Below are 27,990 nucleotides of genomic sequence, written 5' to 3'. Positions count from 1 at the left end.
GGAAGACCCTGCAGATCATCACACAGCTGTGACTGCTGATAGGGACCCTCTACCTGTTCAAACATATAAAAGCTGAGAACACTGTTTATGTTCCTTTGCATTTGTACATCAAATGCTTTGAGTTCAAAAGTACCAACCATGAGATGTTGCTGTATAGCGGCAAAATGGGAGAATATTGCTGTCCATAAGTTTTGGTGGAAAATCTCTCTCTAACTGGAGGACAGGAATCTCTAACACCACCAGTCATGGCAAAGGTGGTGATGAGGCTATTCCATTTCAAATGACAAAGGCAAAACTTGTCAGAAGTATGAATATGGCACCTTGCCCTCACCTGGCAATCAGTGGAGGCAAAGAAAAGGTTCTTTCTTTGAGTGCTGGAGCTAAAGCGTTAGGAAAGCAATTCACATATTTTTGAGGGCCTATCAGTCCATTCTGGCACTACCTCCTAAGAAGTGATCAATAAAGTGATTCACATGAAAATATTACTTTTTTCATCTCTCCTCTTGCATGCCAAGATTTCTCAGGATCTGAGTTGTTTTGCTGTATTCTTCCTTACTTGTATTTTATCAGGAGTTTTCTTTTCAAAGTTAAAACATCACTAAACAAATAAGGGTATCAGAATAGAACAGCAAGTTTTGGATGTCATTTAGAATGCAGCACAGACCCTAAGAAGAACCACAGCACTGGGGCTGCACAGCAGCTGTGGTTGTATTCTGGCCCAGTCCTACCCAATTCCTTACAGCCTGGAGTTCCTTTTACACATTTTTAGGAGCCCAGAGAGACTTTTCTGAAAAGTGTGTTGTTGGCTGCTCTGTCCCCAGAGGAACCCTAGAGTTAACAATTGATGTTTGAAACAAGCATAACTGAAAATTCTGAAGAGAGAGATCAAGTATTCTGCAGAAAGAAATGAAAATTATAAGTAAAAGTGCTCAGCTTGTAAATGTTGAGATTTTAAGTATAAAGGGTCTCTCCAGGGTTTTAATGAAAAGCTGGTAATTCAATGTACAGAGAGGGATAAAAGGTATGTTTTCATGCTATATTTTTAACTCTTGGTGGTTGGAATGGTTTGGGAAGTGAGACATGAGGGGGCTGTAAACAAGCAGGCGAGATGGGATTGCTAGACAGCATTCATTTTATTTCACACCACAGGTTTCTGTGACACCAGGAATTTTACTTGCTGATTTTGAGGCTTGAGACTGCACGTATATATTGAATATACCATCATTTTGGAAGGAGAGAATTCTCCCTAGATTTGTACAAGTGCAAATCCACTTGGACTTTATTGCTGCTGGATGAGCTGCAACTTTTATCCTTTCCTAGGCTGGCTTATTAACAGGAGCTCAGGTCCCTTCGGGGTTTGGTGGGATAGGGAAGGGGAGGCAGTGACTTTAAAAGGAGGACGTTCTGGGGTTCTGAGGTTTTTCGTTGGATCTACCATCTTCAGAGCCTGGTTCTTTCATGACTTGTAATTTCTTTCCTCCCACCAGTGCAGAATCTCCCAGCAGCACAAGTTCTATTGACAGAGTCCTGTGGGATTTTACTGCCCCGTGGGTTCTTCACCAGGAGAGTGGTGGCCAACAGCCTCTATTGTTGAACAGTCAACAGAACGTGGCTTCCAGCATCCCACAATGTTGGGCTTTTTCAACTTTTGTGTCTTTGTGGCTGTGGAGTTTAGTGGGTGGCTGCTTTAGGGCCTCATTAACAATTTACATGTTTAATTCCATACATCGTTCTCATTTGCAGTATTAAATTCTCCAAACACTCTCAGGAAGTGGGGAGAGAAGTTAGTTTAGCATTTACAACACTTCTCAGAAGCCGTTTTCAAGGACTAGATCTCTGTGCTTAGGAAAGCAGCAATATTTCCTGACATGATAGAACATTTGTCACTGGCAACGCCCCCTGTTTGGCCCCAGACCCCCTTCCCAAGGCATCATGGTGCCATGGTAATAGAACACATTCTGCTCATCACTTCTCTTTTATTGATTCTGGGCTTTGTGAAGCATCATTTGTATTTTTGTCTATTTTTCTTTCTGTTGTGGATTTTAAACATGGGGGTGTCTGAGAAAATGGAGCAGAAAAAAAATCTTTTCTGTCCTACAAAATACAGCAAACAATGTCAAAAGCAGAAGCTGATGAGATCAGGGCCTTTAAAAAGGTGCTGATGGGGTGAACTTTGCTGATTAGATGTATAAGCAGCAGGAAATGTTGGTCTGACATTTGATCCTCTAGAGAGGGATGTTTTGAATTCCCTTAGTACATATTAATGCAAAAAGTACAGCTAAAGATTCTCTTGGCTCCAGGGGGATGCATCCCAGAGTATTGCTTTCTCATCATTTGTTGATAGAAATCCTGTTCCTTTTGAGGCATGAAGGGAAAAAGTATTTATTATCAAGATAAATGGACACTTAGGTTTTCAGATATATAGTGTTGTGTATTACTCAAGCCCAGAGACACCAGTTTTTAACACTGTAATCTGAAAGTTCTTGAACTGAGGCCAACCTGTCTGTTTTACAGCCAAGGAGCCACATAGCCCTGGTTGGGAAAGGCTCAAAGTATCTGTTTTATGGTGACATTGAAGAGCAGCCTCTTCACTTTGGTTGTTGATACAGCTAAACTTCCCAAGCCCGGAGGAGTGAAAGCAGCTATTATATTCCTGGTTTATATTTTGAATAAGTTGTGTCTGATACGTGCTTTGTTCAAAACTCAGAGCCCCCTGGGCTTGGTTAGGGAAACAAGAGAAATTAAACCCAAATAATCCTGTGGCCAGGCACTGTTTCTGTTTCACACTGGGCACTGTGATGGCACTGGCAGCAGCACCATTTGCTGCAGATGCCAAACATTTTCCATTATAGGACCACAACTTCAGATCCCAGCACTGTCAGACTTGTTTTGGCTGAAGTTCCTCAGCTGGATGCCAGCCTCAGGCTTTGTATGTGCTCACAGGGAGAAAAACATTCATACAACTTCTAAGAAGTTCTGGGGAAATCCTTGTAAGGCCTTGATACTTGGTGGGGACATTGTGGGATACCTGGGGGGAAACCACCTGAGTTTGACAGGTAAATTCTCCAAAGACACGACCCCACATGAGGGTGAGCGTTCCCTGCCTTGGGGCTGAACAGCTGGAGCAGGGATTGCCTGGGAGCTGCTTTGCCTTGTGAGCAGTGCCAGGGTGCACAGCAGGGACTGTCTGGCTTTGCTTCACTCCCAAGGCTGATTAAGCAGGGACGGGAAGGAGGAAACATCTCAGAGATGAGGATTTGGGTCTGGATGAAGGAGAGGACTAAAGAGAGGCTGTAACAAGGATTCAGAATAGACTGGAATAAAGAGGCAGGAAAGCAGAGGGCTGGGAGCATAAAATAGGGAAGGGAGGTCACCACCAAGATGTGAAGTTGAGGCAGGTCAGGGACTGAGATGTGGCTCCAAGGTTGGGGATAAGAAGCTGGGAGGATGCTGGATGATGCATCCTGTCACTGTGTAGGGATTAGGCAGATCTTCCACTGCATAATTCCCTCTTCTGGCCAGAAGGCTGCTGTAGTGCTGATATGGGCAGTCATGTTGTTTCTCTGCCATCTCCGGGGGCTTTCTGCAGCTATCCTAATCCTCATTCCCATCCTGCCCCTCCATGGCTTACCCAAAGGTATGGCAGATCCATTCTGTGCTGCTTTGAAAGATGGATGTGGGGGTGGAGAGGGCAGAGGGAGTAAGTGAAGGATGTGAAGGGCAGTAGAGGACTTCTCCAGCAACTGTGGTTGGATGAATGAGACTGGCTGAACAGGAGAGATCATCACAGACCGTCAAAACCAGCACAGCTACACCCTCCCAGTGTAACCTTTTCAACAATCCCTTCCTTCCCAAACCTTCTCTGCGCAGGGTGTGTCCAACAACTTGTCAGACTCTCCATTTCACAAAAACCCCAGGAGCACACAAGCAGCTTTGTAGACTTCTCTGGTTGCCTTTAACTTCTCCCACATCTTCGTGTGGCTGTTCAAGGGGCAGTGAATATCCTGCCAGCCCAGCTGCAGTGTGTGGGGGAGATCCAAGGAAGAGAATTATCCATGAGTGTGCAGTGGTGAGAAAAATCTCTTCTGGAGTCAGGCCAGGCAGGCATTTACTGTGGTAGTGGAGTTTTCAGACTGTCTTTAGCACATCTTATGCAGATAAAATATTGCTGCTACACTTACATCTAGTTTTAGCAAGAGGGACAATAAAATTCCAAGCTGCATAGAGAAATTTATTGCATTATGAATGTTGACTGAAATATTGCTCTTTATGCAACCTTACCAGGGGCTGGTGTGTGCACAGCCATGTCCTCCTGGAACCTTTGGAATTAACTGCAGCCAGGACTGTCCATGCCACAACGGAGGACACTGTGACCCTGTGACAGGAAAATGCCTCTGTACAGCTGGCTATATAGGAGACAGGTAAAAATCAACCCCCAAAGCCTTTTATTTTAACCATGGACTGTCAATATTTATATCCCTTCTAGGACTTCTTTCCTGAAAAATGGTGTTATGTTTCTATTGCTCCAATTAGGTTCATCCTTCTGAAGCACTTCAAGCAATATAAATGTGGCAATGTTATTACTTTTTATTGGCAATGCTCTCCATTTACAGGGGGTTTTAATATAACTTTTAAAATTTAATGGATTAAATTTAATTTAGATATTTACAGTGATAAATTTAATAGAGAGCATTACATGTTTACAAGATATGTAAATGAACTATCTTTATACAAATTAATATCCTCAAGAGTAAGCAATGCAGCAGTTTAATGTCTCCTTCATTCCTCTGTACTGCTGTAGCACTGATCCATCTCAGCCACCAGCAAAAGGTGATAAATCCTCAAAATTTATAAACGAGAGCCTTCACCCATGAATCGATCAGAGCAGATGATAATATTGTTTTACCAAGGTGTCATGGATTCAGCAAAATGACTACACAGCAAAGTCAATGAGGGATTGCAACACGTGCTGGCTTAGCCTCCAGCTAATCCTGGCTAACAAAGGTTGGGAAGCGCAGTTAAAGCAGCTCTTGGGAGTGACTTTTCGCTGGGGCTGTGGCACCAGAGTTTGCAGAGATGCTAAAGCACTTTCTCCTCTATGTTCCCTTTTTTATTAGGTCTATACTGACATATGCTACAGTTATATTTTTATGCAACAAAGCTCATTGGAATTTCTCATTTCTGCCTTTACTGTATAATCAGCAGGTCGCTGTAGCACAAACATCCAACCATCAGCCTGGGGGAGGGTCAGAAGGCTGCTCCTTCCCGTTAAATGTGGAGCTTCCCTGTTTCCATTTTATGGACAGTTATAATTGGAGGGAGCTCTGGAGTTTATGTCAGGATTTGCATGAGGTTGAACATGGAGGAAATACTAATTATTTCCAAGTAATTTGGAGGAAAAACATCAGTGTGCCTCTCCTCCCCATTCTCCATCTGGAGACAGTGCTTCCACATATGTGATACCATATAATTCCTGTTTCTCTTTGTCTCCTTGTGGAGGCTTTTTCACTAAAGGAGGCAACTGTGCAGCCTGGACCTTTATACTCGTGACCACACGTGAATCTCAAGCTGTTTCCAGTGCTGGCCATGCTGGGGAAGGCTGACAGAGCCTCTCTTGCTCTCCTCATTTGGTTGTTGCACATCCTGATAGATTCCTGGCTGTAGATGAATCAATCTAATCAAATGTTGGAGCTGTTGGGAGCTCCCAGCCAGCAGCCTGCATCCCTGTTGGGGATGAGGAAAGGAGATGGGAAGAGGATTTTACTGCTGATTGCCTTTGGAGAGGGGCTGGAGAAGGCATCTCCGGGAAGACATAGCAGGAGCTCACAGGGATTGTCCTTGAGCAAAGGGAGTACGGACTCATGAGATCTGTACTTGGAGAAAAATGAGAGAGATTTGGACTCCAAAGAGAGATGTAACTTGGGAAGGGAGACAATAAAAAAATAAGGCAGAATTAGTTGGGAGAAGTGGAAAAGAAGAGAGGGAAGGTCACGTTCTGGACCTGCATCCAAGCAAAACCCTTGGGAATTACTCACCTTCCCCATCCTGGAGCAGGGAAGTAAAAGACACTGAGAGGAGAGGCAGGAGAGCAGAAATGCAAGTGTGTGAAAGGATGAATGGCAATAGGATTAAAAAGGTAAATGGGCAGTTAGGAAAGCTCTGCTGCTGAAGGGTAAAACTGAATTAGCCTAGAAATTCCCACCTTTCCAACGAGTTCCTGGAAGATTAAAACATGTTCGTCTATCAGCCTTTAATGCCCCTTCCATAAGGGAAGGGAAACCTTAGGCCTGTTGTATCCAGCTGCAGTTCTGCCACTCACTTGGCCTGGGCAGCACAGGTTTGTAGTGGCTGTACTGGTTTGTTCTGAGCACACACCTTCCCTTACCTGGCTGGGGGCCCATTGATTTCAGTGAGGGACGAGGTCTTCAAAGAGTCTGAATGGCTTTCCTTGGTTTTGTGTTCACACCACAGGGGCAGTGGGACAGACCAGGCAGCTCCAGTTTAGCTCAGAGTCTGTTTTACCCTCTGCATCTCCTGCAGCTGTTGCAGTGTCACAGCAAAAAGGAGAGCAGGAGAATCTGCTACACAACAAAACACTGTTTGCTTTAACATTTTACAAGGCATTGAAAAAAGTCTTCTTAATAATGACAGATACTGTGAATAACAGCAATAAAGAAATGAATACACTTTACCTACTATCATCTTAAAATTGTCAATAAGTACTATATAATGCTACAGTTCATCATCATGTGCAGAAGATAATAACATAGAGTTAGATAAATATCTGTGGAGATGAAATGGTCATAAAGGTCTGTGTGAGTGTAATTGCCACACTTTTGTTCCTTACCTGTTTTCCAAGAGTGGCACTGCGCTAAATCTCTGGGAAATTGGCAGCACTGTTAATAACTGCAGGATGCTTTGTGCTCACTGAAATGACTGGATCTGTCATGGAAATGTGTGTTTTACAAACTGGAAAGGAATAATAGCAGAGGCACAGTTAGAAGCTGAGAATGGAGTGTTTCAGAATTCAGTGGCTTACGGGAAAAGTGAACATGCTGGTTTAGCTTTGTTTTCCATATTGCCCTTAAATCTAAAGATTGAATCATAACAGAATAAATCTCACATTTATTAGAACTATATGGGCAGATTTATTCTCCTGTTGTTGTGTTCGTACCTGTATCTCTTATCTCCAGGTTAGTGCATTTTGGGTGGCTTTTCATATTTGTCTGTGCTACATAAATATGATCACTGTTTCAAAACAAAGAGAACAGCCTAAAAAACTTTGCAGCATTATACCTTAAGAAAAGGAAATTGTGGGAAAAAGTGTAGGTGCATGTACTAAGTTCATCTGTTAAGCAGGCTGTCTTCTGTTTAATATTTTGTGAAATTGCTTCCATTAATTCTACAGGTGACAGCCATATTACCCTATCCCAACCCAAATAATTATAGTACATATTAAAGTTCAGTGGATATTATAATACGAATCTCCCCAGATAGGCAGAAAGCAATGTAAATTAAACAAGAAACATAACTAGGGCTTAGCAGCTCATTTTGTAATTTAATTGAACAATGTATCTGGTTGTTAATGGTGCTATGGACACATTAGATTGATATGTTGCAAAGGAAAGATGTTTAAGTAGAAAGCTAATTCCTGCTGTGATTATTCTCGTGTTCCAGAGGAGTCATTATTAGTATTCTTTGTATAAAATTCATTAGCGGTAGCTGCTTGATCTCCAAATAAATAAGTTGGTTAAATTGTTAGTAGAAAAAGGCTAATTATGTAAATGGATTAGGTCGTCAATATTTCATTTCCAGATGCTTTTCTCCCTGCTAGGTAATGCTTCATCTTCTATAAATATAGAATGATACAGTGCACTGTTGACTAAGAATTCATCCCGTGGAGCACAGAGCTCTCCTGCTCACTCCAGGGTCTGTGCAGCAGTGGAGACATGAGGAGCTTCACTGTTCCTCCTTGCATTTCATTTGCTGTAAGTGTTCCAGCCCTACTGCTCCCATTCTTTGCTGGCTCTTTCATTTGCAGCTGAGCCCCTTGAGAGCAGCAGGGCTCTCTCTCCCTGGTGCTTCTCCAGACTCTTTCCCTCTTTGTCCCAAACTACTCTCACTTTGGGTCTTATATGAACTCCTCAACTCGGATTTGCAACCAGCGACTGTGTTGGTGCCTGCTGGAATTAAATCACCAGCCAGGCCCTTTGCTGTGTTCATTTATTTTTAGTAAAACATGATAATCTCAAGCTGCAAAAGTAATACCCTTCTTATATACTGCCTGTGTTCATTGCAGTTTTGCCTGGCTTGCATCACACATTAATCTTTTATTACTGATCATTATATTAACTCTCACCTGCCAGCTGTGAAATGACCTGCAGAAAGACATTTAACAATTGCCTCCATCCACTGAGTTTACAGTATACACTTTAATCAATGCTCAGGCTTAAATTAATGCTGATAGGCAATTTCCAATGTCTGGCATCCATGTGATAAGGGAATTGGGCTTTTCTGGGCTTCTTTTTCTGTTTTTATTAATGGAAAAGGCCTATCTGTATTTCACGGTGGATCATGTAAACTGTGGTACTATCTCATTGCAGAATTTTGAAACCACTGAATTGTGTCAAGCACAGAATCAGTTGCTTTCTTCAGGACCTTAGGTGAGCTTTTCCAAGTAGAAAATAGTCTCTTAAATTGCTTGTGTAGGACAAGAAAGCAGACTTTTTGGCAGATCTCAGAATGTACCCAAGTAGGGAGATATTTTTAACAGTGCATGGAAGGTGCAATTTAAAACAACCCATATGAAGTGTTTGCAGGTTCCAATTTTATGTGCATCAAATATTAAAAATGCTGGCAATTTTTAAGAAGATTTTCCACTAAGGAGCATGAAAGTGATTTTTTTTGAGATTTTATACTACTGAGCTACCCTGGAGTAGGAGAAGAAAAGCAAATTTAAGCTTTTAGTTACTCAGAACATACACAAAACACAAAAACACAAAGGGGTTTCTTTTCTCCTTGTTGATATAAAACTGGTGCAATGACAGCACTAAAACATTGCTGGAGAACATTTTGCTCAATATTCCTAAATACACTTTCCCTTTTAACCCTCCTCATCGCTGAAAGGGCCATGTGCTTTCAAGGGAGGTACACAGTCCTTCTGTGATAAAGAGAAGTCAAACAGGTGAGGAGTTCTATAGTAAAATATTTTATTGCCTATCAGAGTCTTACGATTGATGAACGCAATTGTCAAGGTCCAGGAAAGAAGAACACGCTTTTAAATGAAGGTAATATTAACTAATGCAAATTTAGCAGGATATAATTGGGCATGGATGAATGCAGTTTCTCTTAGCAGCAATTTGCAAGCCCAGGATATCCCATCACTCCGGTGATACCATCAGTTCACAGTACGTTACTTAAATAAATGAGCAATGATTTTGTATTTAATTCATTAACAAAAAGGTTCCTGTGTAAAAGCCATGTCCTGATGAGATTGTGCCTGTGACTGGATCCTATTTCCCCCATCCCATGGCAGGTGTCAGGAGGAGTGTCCCATCGGCACCTATGGCTTCCAGTGCACACAGACCTGCGACTGCCAGAACGGGGCCAAGTGCTACCACGTCAACGGAGCCTGCATATGTGACCCTGGATTCAAAGGCATTCACTGCCAGGAAAGAATGTGTCCAGAAGGGTTTTATGGCCTCAAATGCAACAAGAGATGCCCTTGCAATATTACCAACACCCTCAGGTAGGTACATCATGTAATATTCTAGTGCAGGGACTGGTCAAATTAAAGCATTGGGAAAAAAATCAGTTTAACTACAGCTGCTGTCCTTTTCTCTGTAGTTTTTAAGTACAATCACAGCGTGTTTCTCTGGATTGCAAAACTTTGATTTAAATGACCTCAGGTTTGGAACCATAAGCCTCAATGCAGCCAGATACTAAGCACATATCTGTTAACTCCGGTTACACCTGAAACAGCCTGACATAAAGCTTTATCCTGTAAGTCTTCTAGGCCTAAGAACCACCAGATGATGCCCATATGTGTGGATAATAACCCACTGAAGTTTAAAAAATAGATACATGTTTACGGAAGTCCATGACTTTGCCTCTTTTTATGACATGGGTTTTCTTATTAGATCTATAGACAGCAAGGGGACTTTCAACATGAAACCTAATTTGCTTCAGCTGATGTCTCATGGCAAATTACCTTGTTGGAAACACTTGAGGCAGATGTATAAATAGACTGAAATCAATATCCCTGAGCCAGGCTGTGGAACTATAACATGGTCGACATTGTCAAAACAGACTCCTCACGTGAGATTATTTTTGCTCTTCGTTCTCTATGCGTATGTGGGAAATATTCAGGAAAATAAATATCAGGGAATTATACCTACAGTGGAATGAGCCTCGCTTAAAAGGTCAGGGTTTGATGTTTTATTCCCTTTTTTGCTTTAAGATCTGATTCTTGAGGTTCTCTTTACTATGATACAGAGTCACAAACAGACTTGAGCACTTTGAATTTACTTTCCTGTTGCAGGTTTGAGTAAGTTTTCCAAACCTTGAAAAGAAGGAAGAATTTAAGATTCTTCTCTATTACCCTCTTTGTTACCTTTAGTAACTCCTTGCCTTGTTTACTGACTGCTGGAATTGCTGTTTGGAGAATCCTCACTCCCTGTCTTGCATTAAAGGAAGCCTGCACAGCCAAACCCCCTGGCCTGAGCTGTCTGATGTTCTGGGGCTACAATTCCTCACCTGCACGATGCTGAGCCACTCAGCTTCCACTGGATTCCCTCCTTTTTCTGCCCATTTCTGTTCAGCAGGCAGAGCCAATTTAGGGTTATGTAGTCTTCAGGGGGAGGTGGAGATAATTGATGCCCAAGCAAACATGCCCTTGATACAGACATTCTTCAATTTCCAACCAGACGGGTGGGGACCTGACTGTCCTGCTGATGATGACAAACCCACCTTGCCATGTTGCTGCTGCTAAAATATAAACACACTCAATTATGTATGCAAGAAATAGCACCTCATTTGTGTGCACACACAGACACACACAAACACTTCAGGCAAATCTGTCTGTGCACTTGAGATAGACCCTATTTGTCTCAGTCTTGGAAATAAACAGGTGATTTTCCTTGTAAATTCAGCTCTGAGTTGTGAGGCTTTGCTTAACTGAAAGTGAGAGCTCACAATGGATTATTTAAAAACTTGTAATTGTGGTGATACAACTCCTGTGCAGCAAGAGAGCTCCAGCACAACTGGGTTTGACAGCCAGCATCCAAACAGTTTGAGGCTTCCAGGGAGCTCTGTACAAGAGGCTCCCATCGCTTCTGATTATGTTTTGTATCATGAAATCATTGCAAAAAATACCATCCCTGAGGCATGAGCAGCACATTTTACACGAAAGATTAGTGCTGTGTTGTACTGAGGATGGGGGATGCCTCAGGAATTACTGCAGAGTGAGCTGAGGGATAAATTCCTATGTGTCACTCCTGCCAGCGAGTGTGGCTCCAGCCAATTCCACTGAATTGCTCCTCAGTGTAAACTCTTCAGGTGTACAGGAGGGTGAGAATATGCTCGTGCTCAGCAGCTGACACGTGTGTCTTCACCCCTCCTGAGCCTGCAGAAACCTGTTTTTTGTGTGCCCGTATTCCAGAAAGGTGGAAATTGAGTGGAGGGACTGCAGGCCACAGACAAGGCTGAGCTTGGCTGCTGTTTCTCAGCTCCATGCTCAATTCATTAAGAGTCTTTTAGGTGGAGTAAGACTGTGGGTTTGAGGGTGCAAGAATTCACCCTGTGTTACTCAGAACTACCTGTGAGGTGCTCTGAGAGTTTGCCGGAGGATCTTTTCTGAAAAGACAGGCTTGTATCATCCAGCTGTGAGGAAAGAAGAGGTCTCAGAGAGGTTTGAGAGAGCTCAGAAAGGGGGAGGATTGAATCCTCTCCCAGCTCTTTTCTGGGCGTGTGGTCATTCCCACACACCCTGCCTGTGCCTGGTTGCTGTCTGATGGGAACATTTTATTCCTTCTCTCTCAACACTGCTCCGTCAGCTTCCCTTGCAGCATCCTCTGCTGAGATGGTATCTCTGGTTCCTTAATAAATGAGTCTGGTCTTTCTATTGATAAAATCTCCCTTTTTCCTACATCTTATCGCTGCTGTTATGGAACAAAGAGATATCAGCAAGCTGTAGATGGGTAAATGTTCTTTCATTCATCCATGGGATTTCAGCTCTCCACTTTTCCACCAGCTCTGCAGAGTGCTGTCAATTGCTGAGCCAAGGAGCATCAGAGCTGATGGAAAATGACCTTTTCCAAAGGCACTCTGTATTCTGAACAAATCTTTGTGGTGATTGTTTAAGCAGTCCCATACAGTGCACTTCTCTTCCCACCCACCTCTTCCCATTCCTCCCTGAGTGTTTGTCCTTGCTGAAACAGGCCTCTTCCAAAGTGACTCATTTACCCACAGCCATCTATTTTCCCCAGGAGCAGTTTAAGCTCTTGTGGTCCCCAAGTTGTAGGATAATTATATAAACACTTGTAGAAGGGAACCTGTCCCGGGTTTTGTCTCATTTGATCTGGTTATTGGAGAGTTGACTGGAACAGAAAGTTCTGAGGGCTTTGAGGAGTAGCTGAGGAGGAACAGCAGGAAACACACAATCAGCTTTTCCATTTCCATAGATCTATCTATTTTAATGTCTGAAGAGATTGGTGTGATCATCTAGTCTAACCTCCAGCATGGTAATGACTGAAGGACACCATCCAATAATTTCTGCATCAAAGCACACTGAAAGGCACTTTGTACAGGACTTTGAACAACCCCACAATTAGGTGATTTAGAATGTGGTGGTGACTTGGACTGTCCTTCCACAGGAAAGGGTACACCTGTAAAAATCTCCCTTCTGCAAAAAGCCCATGTTGAGACAGCCTACAGTGGCTGGAAAGGAATAATGCTGGCTTGTTTTTTCTGTCAGGCAGGGAGGGAAATGAACAGCTGGAATAGTCCTGGCCACCCACCCTTCCTGAGCAATGGGGGGAAGGCAGCCTGGGGAGCCATATGCCCTTGGTAATGTCTTTCCTAGGTCAGAGACGTGAGAAGGGCAGGAAGACACTGGGACAAAGTCAAATGGAATGGACAGATCTCCAGAGGCTCCAGTTACTGCCTCAACACCGGCAAGTTGGGGAGGACCAAACCCCATGGAGCTTTCAGGAAGTTCTGCCTTGATCTGACTCAGTAATGTGCTGGACAAGGCCGGCTTTGAAGACGTGCTGAACTGAAGCAGTGGCCCTGCAGTCTCACTGTGGCCACTGCTTTAAAGCAAGAGGCATTTCAGCAAAGGAGACTGAATGTAGTGTGGACACCATAAAACAGGATGTTTTAACCTAATCCTAATAAGGATTAGGCTGTTGTTAATGAAAATGAGATGACTGGTGCTGCTGTACAAACAGAAAGTCAGGAAATTCAATGAGAAGGTGTTGCTTTGACTGAAAGATGTGTGGAGAACAAATTCAGAATTTGGCACAGGATGTGCTGTCTAAAACATTTCTTTTTCAAATTTGCCTTGAGAAATTTACCTGGTTTCCTCAGATTTCCTCATAATTAGATGCTTAAAAAATTTAAAGGTCAAAAATGCCTTTATGCTTTTCAGTTCAGCTAATAAAATTTTTAAAAATTAACCTTTTATTGCTGTTAATGTGGCTCAAAAGCCAGGGATTGTACAGTAGCTTTCAAAGTGCAGCAGGAGCCCTGGAACCCTTTCCTTTTCAGCGTTGTTATGTGCTGTGGACAGCTCTGTTCCACCTCTGCTTGGCCTGGAGCCACAGGAACACTTGGCTGCCTGCGTTCACTCCTGGTTTCTACCCTGCTTCTTCCTGTGATGCAGGAGAGTTGAAGAAATAAAAGTCGTTAAGATTCAATGCAAACTGCAAAGCATAACACTGCCAAAGTCTTTGGAGAGTGAAAGGTTCCCTTGCTGCTCCCAGCAAGGGTTGGAAAACAGATGGTGGTGGGTTTGCCTTTGGGTTCCATTTGGAACCCTCCCTTCTCTCTTCCATCCTTTCAGTGATCCTTCTGCAGAGGAATTGTTTGTGCTCATTAATTTCAGTTTATTGGGGGCTGGAGAAGTGCTTCACATGCACTGTGACCCCTGCTGGCAAAATCTTACATGGACATACAGAACAGGAAGGTGCGTTCAGAACAGGAGGGGAGGAATTATACAGGTATTTATACAAATTTCTAGCTGTATTTGCTATTCAAGCTTTATTCTACCTCAAACTTTTCAATATCAGTCCGAATATCATGTAACTCACTGGGCAGTCTGGGTGCATGGATGTTTGGATGGGTGATAGATGAATTTCCAGGCTCTGTTATATATCTAACTATGTAATTTGACCAGAATGTAGTCATACAAAATGCCAGCAGAAGAGAAACCTTCCTAACACACACATATATCCACACATGCACTATTTCTGCATCATGAGCTGCAATATATTTTGCATGTAACTCTGCTCACTTTAATTACTGGAATAGTTCATACAAACCAGAGAGAAAAAAGAATTAATATAAAAACTTTGTACTGTTTAGTGATATCAGCTGCAGATCTTGAAAGGGTTTCCAAAGAAAGAAAGGCATCACTTTAGAAATGGGAAAAATGAAGGCAGAAGAATCAGTTAGGTGGCCAAGATTCCCTGGCAGGATTGGAAGAGAACAGCTGCCTTCTGCAGTTTGGGAAACCATCTAAATCTCAACCCTCCTCAAGTTAATGCTGCATCAGGCACCTTGATTGTCAAACAAGTGCTTTTGAGTTAGGAGAAAAACAAAACCCTGATCTGCTCAGGCTGATAACAAAATTATCCTTTCTTCAATGGGAAGATTATACGGATGGAGGGACACAAACATCTGCATCAGATTTTCCTGGCTCACAGTCCCATGAAGCATGGACAAGGCTTTATTGGGGCAGAATATGCTCTCAGACTTCTTCTGGCCCTTGTTTTGGGTCCAAGTTCCCTGTCTTCAGGGAGGAGAAAGGAAAGCCTGTTTGGTTTTGATTCTTGTTTTAGTGCGTGTCAGGATGAGTTTTAGTCCTTAATCCATAGCTTGTATCCCACGTAAAAAAAGCTGTCCCTGCTGATGAAGGAGCCAACCTTGGAGTAAAAATTCTTAGTGAGTGTAGTATGTTCTGCTGAATTGTCATAGACTGATTCAAATTGCCCTGGTCATACATTACCTTTGAAAGATTTAATTTAGCTAACAGATGCAGTTCTCATGGAAGCACATGATACCTGTAGTAGTAGTGGAAACAGAGAAACACAAAATTCAGTTCAAAATCCCTCTTTAATGTTGAGCTTTCTGCTGCTGTTAGGTAATGATTAATAGACACAGGGGGGAAACCCGAGCTTTTATTATTTTCATCTAAATGTTAAGAGGGGCTTTGTGAAAAACCATAATTTCAGGGACTGCTTTGTCAGAAGAATTTCATGGATGGTAGTTTGTTAAGCTGATGAATTGTTTTAATTAGTCAGTAAAACACTATTTATGATGAAACATTTGACACTTAGAAAATTTGATCCTTTTTATTTGCAACACTAATATGACCAACCTCTCCTACCAGTAATTGCCTGAAACGTACTTGGAAATTACGTTTTATGAGGTTACCTTGAAAATTAACATATACAATATTAATTTTATAGGTGTAAAGAAACCTATTCAGTCATGTCTACAATCTTAAACTGTAGCAATAAATAATCATAAAGGAAAAGAATTGTTCCTGTGATGCAAAAAAACCAGGAGACAGGCCCAGAGAGAGATCCCACCTTGCAGAAGTCTATTCTTCTTGTTCTGAGAGTAAAGACCACTAGATTTCTGGCAATATTATTTCTCATCTCTCTCACTGAGGACTGAACAGTGCCATTACTGTGCAGTGCTGTGGTGCAGAGGCCCCAGAGCATCTTGAGCTCTCAGGTGCAGCCTCACACTCCCAGCTGGCCTCAGACAGCATCCCCCAGAAACCTCCATCCCTTCAAACCAGGAGTTAACACATCTTCAGCCTTCCCCTCCACTCCCAGCCCCAGCCCCAGCCTCCTGCTGTGGGAAGGTGGTGCCCTAAGGAAACCTCAAGGAGGAAAAATGCCAAATAAAGATTAACTGTTTCATGCAGGAGGAACAGAGGGGTGAGTGTTCCACCTACAGATGGAGAAGTACCAGGCATTGTCCAGTGTTCTGGGCTCGATTCTCCTTTCTCCTTTTCTCTCCATGTGCTCTCACTACAGTGTTGAATTGGCTGAATAGAAATGAAAGCCAGAGGATTAATGTTGTTCATTATCCAGCAAAAAGGAACTTGACTCATTTCCCTGCACAGCTGTGACTTAGTCCCAAGGCTCCTGTTAACTCCTGTCCCAAGTAAATCCCAAGGCTTCAGGTACTGATCAGTTCTGGTCACCACGGCTGAATATTCCCTGCAAAATTCTTCTTCCAAGGAGAGTTTTCCCTTCCAAAGCACTTTCCTTTCTACCTGTGCCTACAGGAAAGTTCTGCTGAGGTGGCACTTGCTTTTAAAACACAAATGGCAGTGGGATGGGATGGGATGGGATGGGATGGGATGGGATGGGATGGGATGGGATGGGATGGGATGGGATAGAATAGAGTAGAATAGGAATGTTGTGCCCCAGAACTAAGGTTCATCTTCACAGCTCTCTTGATTGCATTCCTCCACCCACTGGAATTTCTCCTATCCCTGAACATTCTTAGCTGGCTGTATATATGGCCAAATAGTACAGCACATACCTGCCCTATAGCTGTAAGGATTAATGGTGTGGTTGATGTCAGTAATCCAAGTCACATTGACTTGAATATGGAAGAGCATAGACTTCAAGGTGTAAACTACCCAGTGCTGTGGCAGTTCCCAGATGGTAAGAAATGCTGTGCTATTTAGCACCAGATGCCCTATTCACCACCTAAGTTATACAGCTGCTCATGTCCACAACCCTAAAGAGTTTCCAGGCTTGTGCTGTTCTTAGTGTGACATGTGAAATGTTCTGGGCTGTATTTTTCCTTCCTGCCCACATTTCATTAACATCTGTCTCTTCATTAGTTGCCATCCTCTGTCTGGGGAGTGCAGCTGCAAGGCTGGCTGGGCTGGGCTCTACTGCAATGAGACGTGTCCCGTGGGCTACTACGGCGAGGGCTGCCAGGTGCCCTGTCCCTGCCACAATGGGGCCGACTGCGACAGCATCACTGGCAGCTGCACCTGCGCCCCAGGGTTCATGGTGAGTGGGGCTGGCCATGGGGAGGGGGTTCATAAAATGGCTGCAAAAATAAAAGAGGTTTTTAACCTTGTTTGAAATAATATTTGCATAAAAGCGGCCAAATGCAGGTGATTTTCACCCATTTTGTGCTAAGTCCACATCACTGTCCTTTGAGCGGTGTCAATGTATGGCTGCTGGTTATTTACTTAACATCACTGTTCAAAGTTTATTACTGTTATAAAGATAAAGGTATGGTTTCCCATAGTATATTCTAAGTCAAGACATAACAGAAAAGGTGTCAGATTATTGTCTGCCTGGAAGAGCAGAGAAAGAATTCTCATGGCCTTTCAGCATGTTCCTTGTCAGTCACACTGTGATTTTAATAGATGAAGATATTTTAAAATGTTACAAATGATAGAGCAATTTATGTCTTTTCTGAGCCTGTGTGGCAGGTGTCTTTTACCTGAGCATCAGAAAGAGCTTCAAACATTCTGAGGTAAACAAGCATGACATTTTATAGGTGAGATATAAAATGGCTGAAGAAACCAGCGAAGATGAAAACATCAAGAATTCAGAGTTAAAAATTGCCAAGCTGCAACAGAAAGTATTGGGACATGGATCCCGGTGTCCAGTCCTGCTAGGGCTGAGCAGAATGGAATTCTTGCAAGCAAGTTCCCTGCTTATCTGTATATGAAGCCACTCCTCTTCAGGAACACACCGTGGAGGAGAAGTGCAGGCTGTGTTTAAGAAATGATACTTCCTAAAGGAAGAAAAATACTTTAAAGAGAGAATTCCACCAAACTTCATGAGCAGTTGGCTTTCTGTGTCTTTCATTTTACATGATCTGTCCCCACAGGCCTATCTATGTTTTCTATACTATTATAACAACTATGAGTTATAATACTAAGTTTACTAGAAATCAAGGGACAGGCTGCACAGCTGTGACAGATCTATAGTGTGGAGGTCCTGTATGAGATTAGTGAGATGCCAAAGACTTTTTAGCCTCCTTTCTTTCTAGTTCCACACCTGAGCTTGTGATCCCCAACTAGCATCTGCAGGGCTGTGCAGTTGGAGTTATGGCTTAAAGACACCTTTGTTCTCTGCCTCGTGTCAGCAACTGAACCTGAAAGTTGGAGCTTCCACTGATTTCCAAGGGTTGTTTCAATGCCAGATATTGCCAAGTTTATTTAGGTGTGAGGGGCTGTACTCAAACACATGCGTACAAGATAACAGTACTTAGAGATGGGGGAAAAAAAAGAAGATAAGGTCTATGAGGTTTGATTCCCAAGTCCACAAACAGAAAACAAGAATTTATCTTCTCTATACAGTACTTGATGCACAAGTGGAGGAAGGATGAAGGCAGCAGCATGTCAGTAACAACTGCAAAATAAAAAGATGCCAAGATCCTCCTTCTTAACAGGAATGCTGTCCAAATTTGCAGCACAAAAGCATTTAGGGACCCTTTACTGTACACATTTTTAAAAAGCATACATTGTCCAATATACATTGCCCTAAGGCAGCATTAGTGCAGGCAGAAAGCCTGGGAAGTTCCTATTGCATTGCTTCAAAATAATATTTAATTTCATAATAAAGAGCTTTCTTGCATTGACATTTAAACAGCTTGGTTATAGAGGATAGCTCTATAATCACTGAAGCATATTTAGGCATTAGTATCATTGCTCTCACATAATATACTATAATCTCTGGCAATTAGTCCATGAGGGGAAGTAAAGCCTTGAAATTGCTAATTTATTGCCTCTGAAGCATATTTGTCATTCGTGTGCATGCCAGATGAACTGCAATGGTTCTTTCAAGTGCTGCAGAACACAGGCTGTGCTGAAAAGTTGCTGGGAACCTTTTCCTCCCACCCCAGGGTGGTGTCCTGCTGGGATGCTGCGGGCAGGGAGGAGGTGAGCTGGAAAAGGCTGTGGGGCCAGAACCAGGCTGGAAGTGCCTTATCCCAATGACACACTCCAAGCCAGGCTTTCCCTTCAGATATTCCTGCCTGGCTCTTGCTGAGGCAGCAGGGGAGCTTTGCCTGGGGATAGAGTTTTGCCCTTGAATTGGGCGAGTCTGCGAGCACCTGTTCCGAGTTCAGGATGTGTCCTCTGGCAGAGCTGGCAGGGGAGTGGTGCTAATGCAGAGCTGGGCAGAGCTAATTATTCACAAAAGCCATAATGAATCCCTCTTGCTTTTTCAAGCATGAGGCTTGGCTGAGGCAGCCACACGGGCAGGAATTTTGCCATATAATTGTAAAGAATAAAACCAGGAGCAACATCTTATATTTTACAGCAATGTTTGATCTACACAAGATCCTAGGGCAGAGCAGGCTGAGGGGCTTCTAAGACAGGGAGAAGGAAGAGAATATTCTGGGAGATGGGATATAACTGCAGAATTTTATCTGCAAAGGCAGAGAGGTTGGACCCACAGGACTTTGGGATTACTGGCCACCCAGAATATGCAGTGCCCAACGTAGGACAGTGTTTTCCTGACAAAGCACTCCTCCAGCCCACTCCTCCAGCACAGATGGTGGGTTTTTAGCTCACCCTGTCTGTGTCAGGGCAGCTGGGCTGGGTTTCAGGATGAATCATCTGCTCTCGCAGCCAAAACAGGGACATTTTGTTGGGATGCAGAACAAGCCATTAAACACACAAAGCATCTGGTCACCTTTATTAAATGTATTAAGTGAAAAGGCAGCCATCCCATAGGCTGCCATGTACGTGAGCAGAGCACTTAATTTTTGGAAATTTAAGAAGATTTAAGTTGTAAAATAAAAATGTATATGGTAGCTTAAAGAAAATACATTATTTATTAGCTGTGACATTTCCAAAAATTAAAATGCCAAAGCTAAATAGTGGTGAGCTTGCAGTTTAGGGTAGAATTTCAAAACATTTTTTGTCTTATTTTTTCAATGAATATTTTGGGTCAGACTCAAGAGCCAGATTTGCACATGTCTGGCTCTAAACCCAAATGACAATGTTGTAAAGCTGTTACTGGGTACCAGTACAGGGTATTTGTATGAGGTGCTGCTGTGACTGTGCTCACACGAAGGGATGGGTCTGTTTTACCTCTGTGGGTTCTGAACCACAGTGCAGAACTGGGTGTGGATTTGACTGAGGGGTCCACAACCCAGACAGGCAGCATACAGGACAATAAAAACAGGATAATAGGAGCAGAGACACACTCAAATCATCTTCCCCAAAATCACAGAGCTGCTCCCCATTGTTCCACAGGCCTGTTGGGAATGCTTTGCTTCCTGCATCCCACTTGTAAAGGAGGAAATGGCTGTATCAGTTTAACTCAGATGATTGCAAGGAATCACCGTTACAAGCATGCCAAGAGGCCATTTCCCTGCATCTGGGACTTTTAACATATTTGAGGGTTTCCCCGTAGCACTGATGTGATGAATTGCCAGAATGCTCTTCTGAAGAATGGTTTTGTAAAGCTGTTCTGCTGCCATCTCGTTTCTGACCAGAAGGAACCTGGCAAACACATGCAGGGAGTGCACAGATTAGCCCTAAAAAGCACCCAGGGAGAGTCTTGACTGGTAGAAATTGGATCCTCACTCCCACATGGAAATGGTTGCTGCTTGCAATAAATTACCTGGATGCTATTATGGGGATGGCGAGAGGGGTTGTACTAACTTGTACCTCCCTTCCTTCCAAATTCTGCTCCAACATGTTCTCCTACAAGTCCACTAAATTCAGGTGTGCAGGAGAGACGTAAAAGAAATCAGGACTTGCTGTGTCCTCTCTATCTTCTTTTGGTTTTGGTTCATTGAATTTTATTCCTGTAATTCAATAAATATGGTAGAGAAGGCCAGAGGATATGAATTAAATATGACAGGAGACCACAGGAATCCTGACCTTGTGTCTCACAAGAAAATCTTGAAACCAACCCCCTGCACATACCTATCAGCATTTTAGCTGCTGAAATCATTATAAATGCTATTGAAATACAACTAAGTTCACCTTCTCCATTGCACAGCTAATTGCAGCTTCCCTGAAACCAGTGGCTATCTAGAGACCTCATCCCGGGCTATGCCTTTGTTTCTTCATGGATGCTTTGTTTTCTTCTTTTGAAAAATGAGTTTAACTTCAAATGCTTTCATTCTGTGTGTTGTGGCAAGGAGAGACGTAGTTAAAACATTTCTCAGCCCAAGACACTCTGAGAAAACTTTTAACACTTCTCTGTGGAATGTGTGGTCAGCTTTTACTTCAGCAGGCACTTAGGTCTATATTTCACATCCAGATGACAGAACTTATATTACTTTAAAGAATTCATCTATTTATGCTGCTATTTTTTGAAGACCTGTCTGCTTTTATTGAACCCTGCATGCTGGCAAGCAGAGCAAGCACTTCATCACCAAAATGAAAGAATCCATTTTGACATTTCTCTATTTCTTCACTGTATTGGTAGATCCCACACAAGCCAATCACATACAGCAAAGCATGGAAACTACAGCAGCGGTGATCTCTTACTAGAAGATTTTTCAGCTTTTGGAATGACTCTTGGATTCCCTAAAGCTTCCCAAGATTTATCCCAGTACTGTGCATCTATAGCTATTTGCATCTCCTGTTGGCATTGCATCAAAATTGCATTTTAAAAGCACAATTAATGCCTTTCAAATATATCCTGATAGAGGTGCTTATGTGTATGGATCTCTGGCTGGGCTCAGTGGGAATCTGGGCACTTAAGCACTGAAACACAGGCTTCATTTCGATCTGTAAGTCCATAATTTTGTCTGGCATGCCTGAATTTCTCAACATAATGCTTTCTCTACCACAGGGGTAAAAATTGCTCCCAGAGTTTACATCAGAGTAAAACTTTACAACCTACCTGCACATTGAGTAAGAATCAGCCCTTGTAACACACAAAAAACAGTAGCTCGAGCGCTTAGTAAAAATAAGTATAAATTATAGTGCTCTAAAGCTATTCAAATGCACAGCAAATGCACACCAAATTTTGTAATGGATAATCTCTTGGTCAGTACAAACACCCACACACAGACTCAGACCAGTCTTAGTCTGCTCTGTGCCTACTCAGTGCGTAAAATGACCAATTTACTTTTCCATAGAATGAGGAGGACCATGATTATGGTTTTTAGAGGTCATAAGGACTTAGAGGTCCAGTCCAGTATTCCAGCCATAACTGGCTTCCTTCTGGCACATACCACATCTCTTGTTCCCTGAAAAAAACATACAGGAGAGAAAAAAACACTCTTTATATTAAGAAAAGTGGAAGCCTGTCCTCCTGTCCTACATCTTTAAAATTCTCTCTGTTGTCTAAAAGAAAAAAACAGAATAAATAGAGAGGAGCACCTTATCTTATCTTCAATTGAATTTTCCCTGAAGGACCCAAGTCCCAGGTAGGTCTGGAGAAATTTGAAGCATCGTTGCCTGTAGGTGTTTTCTAAACACACAAGGTACAAATTTATCAGAGTATTCCCTCTCTTCTACATATTAACTTTCATCTTTATTCTAAATGTATCATTCTTCACCACTTCAGAAGGAACCAGGGAAAAAATGAATGAGACTTCTTTGTGTTATAAGCCCGTGGTTCGGTAGTAAAATTATTTTCTAAATTTCACAAAATTCTTAATATAAAAAATGAACGCAAGGTTGAAGATAGCAGATCTGGTTTGGGGGCTTTAACTCATTTAAATGATCCATTTCTCTTTGAGATAATTCCAAAAGTACTTCAGTGGAAGCTCATTGCAGAGCAACAGGGCATCTCATCAAAAGGTTTAAAAAGAAAAGACCAGGGGAAAAAATCTTCAATAGAGCCTGTGTCCTTTTATCCTTGATTTACCGAACATATCAGTTACCCCCCTTTGTTAAGAGCTCTTTTCATTTTTAGGTATAAAATAAATTCAACCATTTTATCAAGATGTTCTTGTTACCAGCCACCAGTATAAATTTTACTTGCTGTAGGTGGGGGAGAGGTTTTCTGGCACAGCAGTTGTCCAATTAACTGGAGTATCACAGGCAGCAGGAATGGTTTGCAGGGTCTCATTTCATGAATTACCTGGGTGCAGGGGGAGGATGCATTTTCTTCTCACTGGTTTCCCATTTGTGTCCATGACCCAATGTCTCAAACCCACGGAGAAGGGAGAGGAGCAGAGGCAGAGGGGATGAGGAGAGGCACCCTCACTGTGCAGGTGAGTCTGAGCGTGGGCTGCTGCTGGCAGGGCATGAATTATTCATTGATAATAAAAGTAAAACAAGTTGTCTTAGAAGCTGTGGAGCTACAAGAGTCTTGTTTCCCACAGATTTCTATCCTTAGTCCTCCAGCCTCTCCTGCCCAGCTGCAGTAACGCTTTCAGGTCTCCTTTGACACTTTACCGGGCAAGGGACGCTCAGGTGGGCTCATGGACCTCAGACTCACTTAATCTCTCTCTGCATAACCAGGTCAAAAGTACCATGGATCACATTCCCTAAAAAAAGGAAAGTGTTTTGCCTGAGCAAAGGCTGAGTATTAAGTCAAGACATAGAAGAAATTGATTCCCATTCTCCCAGCTTTTGAACTCTTTCCTGGTTATTGTTTTTTCCTTTGTTTCACCTCAGTTATCCAAAAGTTCTTAGTAGAGTTAATTTTAAGAAGTTTGGGAGTATCCCACTGTAGCCCTGAATAATTCCTCAGCTACCCCTGAAGTAAAGAGACATAGACAGAGGAAAGGCCAAGCCAGCCCAGGAGGACTGTCCTGGTGATCCCAGAAGCAGCTCAAGAGAGGAAATCCCTGCTTGGATACAGGGAACAGTGAGATGCAGCTGAAGAATCACCAAAAGATCTGGAAGATTCAAAGTGTTCAGAGCAGGTTTGAGAGACTCATTTTGTCGAAGCCAGCAAGAAGGAAATGCAGTCTCTGATAACAGATATCAGTATCAGTTTTAGGTCTGGAGGTGATGTGAAAGGCAGAGATACAGAAAATTCAACTAAAGTAACTTTAAAAAATGGAAGATGTAGCTGTGCCCTGGGAAACCATGATGGAAGTCAAAAATTACATTCACCTGGTGTTTAAAAAGTGGATAAAGATAAAAATCAGTCTGTCACAACGACACAACTAGGCCCCCTACACTCACTATGGCTGCATCCCAGATGCCTCTTTCGGGGTTTTGGTCTCTGAGGAATGCACTCTCCTTTGAACTTGCATTTTCTTGGTGTCTTCTAGATAGAGACAAGTCTGAAAGCTCAGCGGATAGTTTTTTGAAGCTTAGAAATTACTTCACAAGTGGATGTGGAACAAGAAGTGGATCTCAAGCAGGCAACAAAACCCTCTCTGTTCCATACAGCCCAAGACTGAGCTGGGAAAATGTTTTTGAAATGAAGGAATTGATATTTTCCCATTGGACAGAACTTTTCCTGTCAGCTGGGCTGCAAGTTGGAAGGTCTGAGTTTATAAACAGAAATCAAAAACACCTCACACCCAATGTTTTGGTACATTTTCCACATAAATAGAACTGATTGCAGATCATTTGCACTTATCAAGATTTTTGTGCAGTCATAGACCAGATGAAAACTGCCTCTGAATCACATCTTGATGTCCCTTTTTATTGTTGACATCTTGAGTTTTCTTACTCGCTTCTCAATGCATACAAAAGAACATATTTGAGTGTATGCAATGGCTGTGCTTTGATTTTTTTGTTGTCCATTGGGGCTAATAACAGTCTATAAATTTTTTCATCCCAAAGCTACTCGGTGTGATCAGTACAGACTGTGAATGATCTTCCCTTGTCTGTGCAGCACCCTGCATGGAATGACTTGGTCTCAGTCCAGCTCCCTGTGGATCAGTGTGTACATCACAATCCCTATTTCCATCAGGAGCCACCAGCAAATTTGCTGGCACATTGAGCCTTTTTACCATTTCCCTTCACAAACCATTGCTTCAGGTCAAGCCTGGTGACGTGGCTGTGTGATCCATCTCGAGGTCCCTGTAGGGCTTTTTTTGGACACACGGAACACAGGTACCGAGAGCTTTTGGAGCAGCACCCCTCGTGAGCACTGTGGGCCACCCAGCTTGTCCTTCACCCTTCCCAAATGGCAGGTGAAGCTGGAAAATCAGTCCAGCTGTGGGGTGACACTGCCACAAGTCATTCAGGAAACAATGGACATCACCTCAGTGCAACGGAGCTGGAGGTGAGCTAAGCCGGGATTTCAGAAACTCACAAATGGATTCTTCTGGCTCTGCTGAATTACAGGAGGAGATAATCTCCATTCCAGTGCCAACAGGGAAGATCATTATGGGGAGGCCACCTGTGTATTCCAGGCTTTCAGACCAAGCCGCTCCCCTATTGATTTTGATATCAGTGTTTTATATCAGTTTTATATAGGTTTTTTATATCAGTGCTGTCAGTCAGGCCTGGTGCTGTTCTCTCCCAAGCTTCTCTGGACCAATTAGAGATTTCTGCGGGAGCACCGGCGGCCGCAGAGCTCGGGAGCCTGTGTTTTCCCAAAGCCTGGCAGTGCCCCTGTCAGCACCCGGCTGCAGGAGCAGGAACAAAGGCTCTGCTCCCACCTCAGGGCATTTGGTGGATGCTTTTGAGCAGGTGAACTATTGTACCGCAGTGTTTAACAAGGTCACTGAATGCACAGGACACAGTGGCTCCTGCTCAGCTGTGCAAACTGCAGCCCTTTCTTTGAATTCAGTGGAACTTTTCAGAGCCTTTTATGAGCTATTCCATTTTATTTTCTCTCCTCACTCTCTTGTCAGTGCACAAGCTGCAGAAATTGTCTGTGACAGCTCAAATTCTACTTTGTCAGCCCAAGTTTACCTGAACACAACTGCTGCCTTCAGTGGGATTGTCCCAGATACACAAAAGGGGGGTTTGCCTCATTGTCTACTTCTACTAATGAGAACTTACTCACTCACACATGGAGTTTCTAATTTGATAAGAACTCTGAGCAAGTCCCAGGTCTTCCCTTTCTTCTCATATTTACTTTTACTGGGCTCTGCTGCAGTTTTATTTACCGAAATAACTCCAAAGTGTTTGTAAGTGGGTCCAAAGGAACCAACTTGGTAGAGAAAGCCTGAAAGCCCCTGCCTTTGTTGCTAGTTGACATATTTCATGTGTTTTATCCTTAATTGGCAATGTGGCTGTGTCAAATTGCATCTCCCTTCCTGTAGCCTCATTCAGAACCAGTGGAGCTCAATATTCTGCTCAGACTGAATATTTGATCTGAATTTTGCAGAGGGATGAACTGCTTGCCAATAGCAGTGTCTCCTGTCATCTATTAGGCTTCCAAATGTATATATCTTTATCCACACTATCTGTGGATCTATGCATGAAAGCATTGGTAGCTGACTTTCCTGGTAGTTCAAATTGCAAACTAACTTGATTAAAATCTCCTAAGGACAGGATTTAAATAATTTGCACTTTATTTTCTGTGCAACTGTAATGTCAAAGACTTTGTCCTTTACAATCACACATGTATAAATGAAAAATCCTGATTTTGTTTTCTTCAGCCAAAGAGCAACTGAAATTTTACCAGATCTCAAACTCTTTTGCCATGGGGTTTTGGATTTAGGAGTATCTGTGAGAGTTTGGAGGAGATATCTGTCTGTGTGTGGTCACCCAGTTATTTACCAGCTTTTCAGAATTACATCACAAAGCCCATTAGTTTAGAGTTGACATCTTTTCTTTTTTAGATGCTTCTTATTTGCTTTGATCCTCTCACCTGTGGATCCTGCAGCTCAGCACCAAGGTCCACCACAGCTGTTCACATCATCAACCCTGTTCCTTTGTGTTTTCCATCCACATTGCTGCTTCCATGGCTCCAGTGCTCATAGCAAGGGGCCAGCTGAGAATTTCTGCTGTGTCCAGCACTTTTGGCTCCTCCTGGACTCAGTTTTTTGGTGTGTGGACAAGAGTTCAAGTGTGCACTGATGGACTGATTTGAGACTGTGCTTGCACATTGTCCTTAATTTTACAGTGCAGCTGTGGAAGAATTCTAAAAGAAAGTTTGCAAATAATGCAAAACTATTGGGATTGTCAAGGCAGTAGCAAATCTGGGGAAAGGTTCCTATTCCTGAATGACTGGGTATGTTGAAATTCAGTGTTTAACAATGCAGAGTAATAGATGATAGAGAAATAATGTTAAGTAAATACACAAAAGATGAGTTCTAATTTAATTCCTGCTATTCAGGGAAAGAGATCAGGCAATCACTGTGGGTAGTTTTCTGAAAAACTCAACCCCTCAATGAGTCTGAAAAATTCAGATGAATCCAGAGTGCCTGATGGAATAGTTAGAATGATCAGGATGAGAATAAAACAGGATGGAAAAGCCATATTTTTGGTATTGTGTAAACCCATAATATATCCAATTCTCAAATTACTGCACACAGCTTGGCTGATTCCTGCTTACAAAGGATAGAATGGAAATGGGGACAAAGATCATCTTTTATATGGAATGATTTCTATAGAGTCACTTGATAAGCGGGAACTCGGCTCCAAAAACAGATGGCTGAGGAGGGATCCGATAGAGATCTGTGGAACTGGGGATGGTGCACAGAACATGAACAAGGAATGGTTATTTACTATTTCTAATAACACAGGAACAAGGGCCAACCAATTAAATGATTGCACAGCAGGTTAAAAACAAAGAGAGTGCTTTTCACTGAATGCGTAATTAAGTTGTGAAATGGCTCCCATAAAATGGGAATAACAGTAGGATGATTTTGCTTAGAGAAGGGGTCACCGAGGGTAGGGATGTGAGAGGTCTCACTCCATGGGGGAAGGGGAAGAAGGAA

At 42.7% G+C, this 27,990-nt stretch overlaps 1 protein-coding gene across 2 annotated transcripts in view; it reads left to right on the top strand.

The window, feature by feature from the left end:
* MEGF11 (multiple EGF like domains 11) overlaps positions 1-27,990 on the top strand; it is a gene marked incomplete at its 3' end in the record, with an annotated part of 188,187 nt that overhangs the window by 99,247 nt on the left and 60,950 nt on the right. For both annotated transcript variants that reach the window (XM_082291017.1, XM_082291018.1), the window contains exons 5-7: positions 4,285-4,421; positions 9,536-9,748; positions 17,090-17,264. In XM_082291017.1, coding sequence (XP_082147143.1) covers positions 4,285-4,421; positions 9,536-9,748; positions 17,090-17,264 — 525 coding nt within the window. The remainder of the gene's footprint in view (positions 1-4,284; positions 4,422-9,535; positions 9,749-17,089; positions 17,265-27,990) is intronic.

This window comes from Coloeus monedula (assembly GCF_965178545.1).
Source record: "Coloeus monedula genome assembly, chromosome: 14".
NCBI classification, from domain to species: Eukaryota; Metazoa; Chordata; class Aves; order Passeriformes; family Corvidae; genus Coloeus; species Coloeus monedula.
Note: the sequence above shows the minus strand (reverse complement) of the source record. Positions and strands in the feature narration are given on the sequence as shown.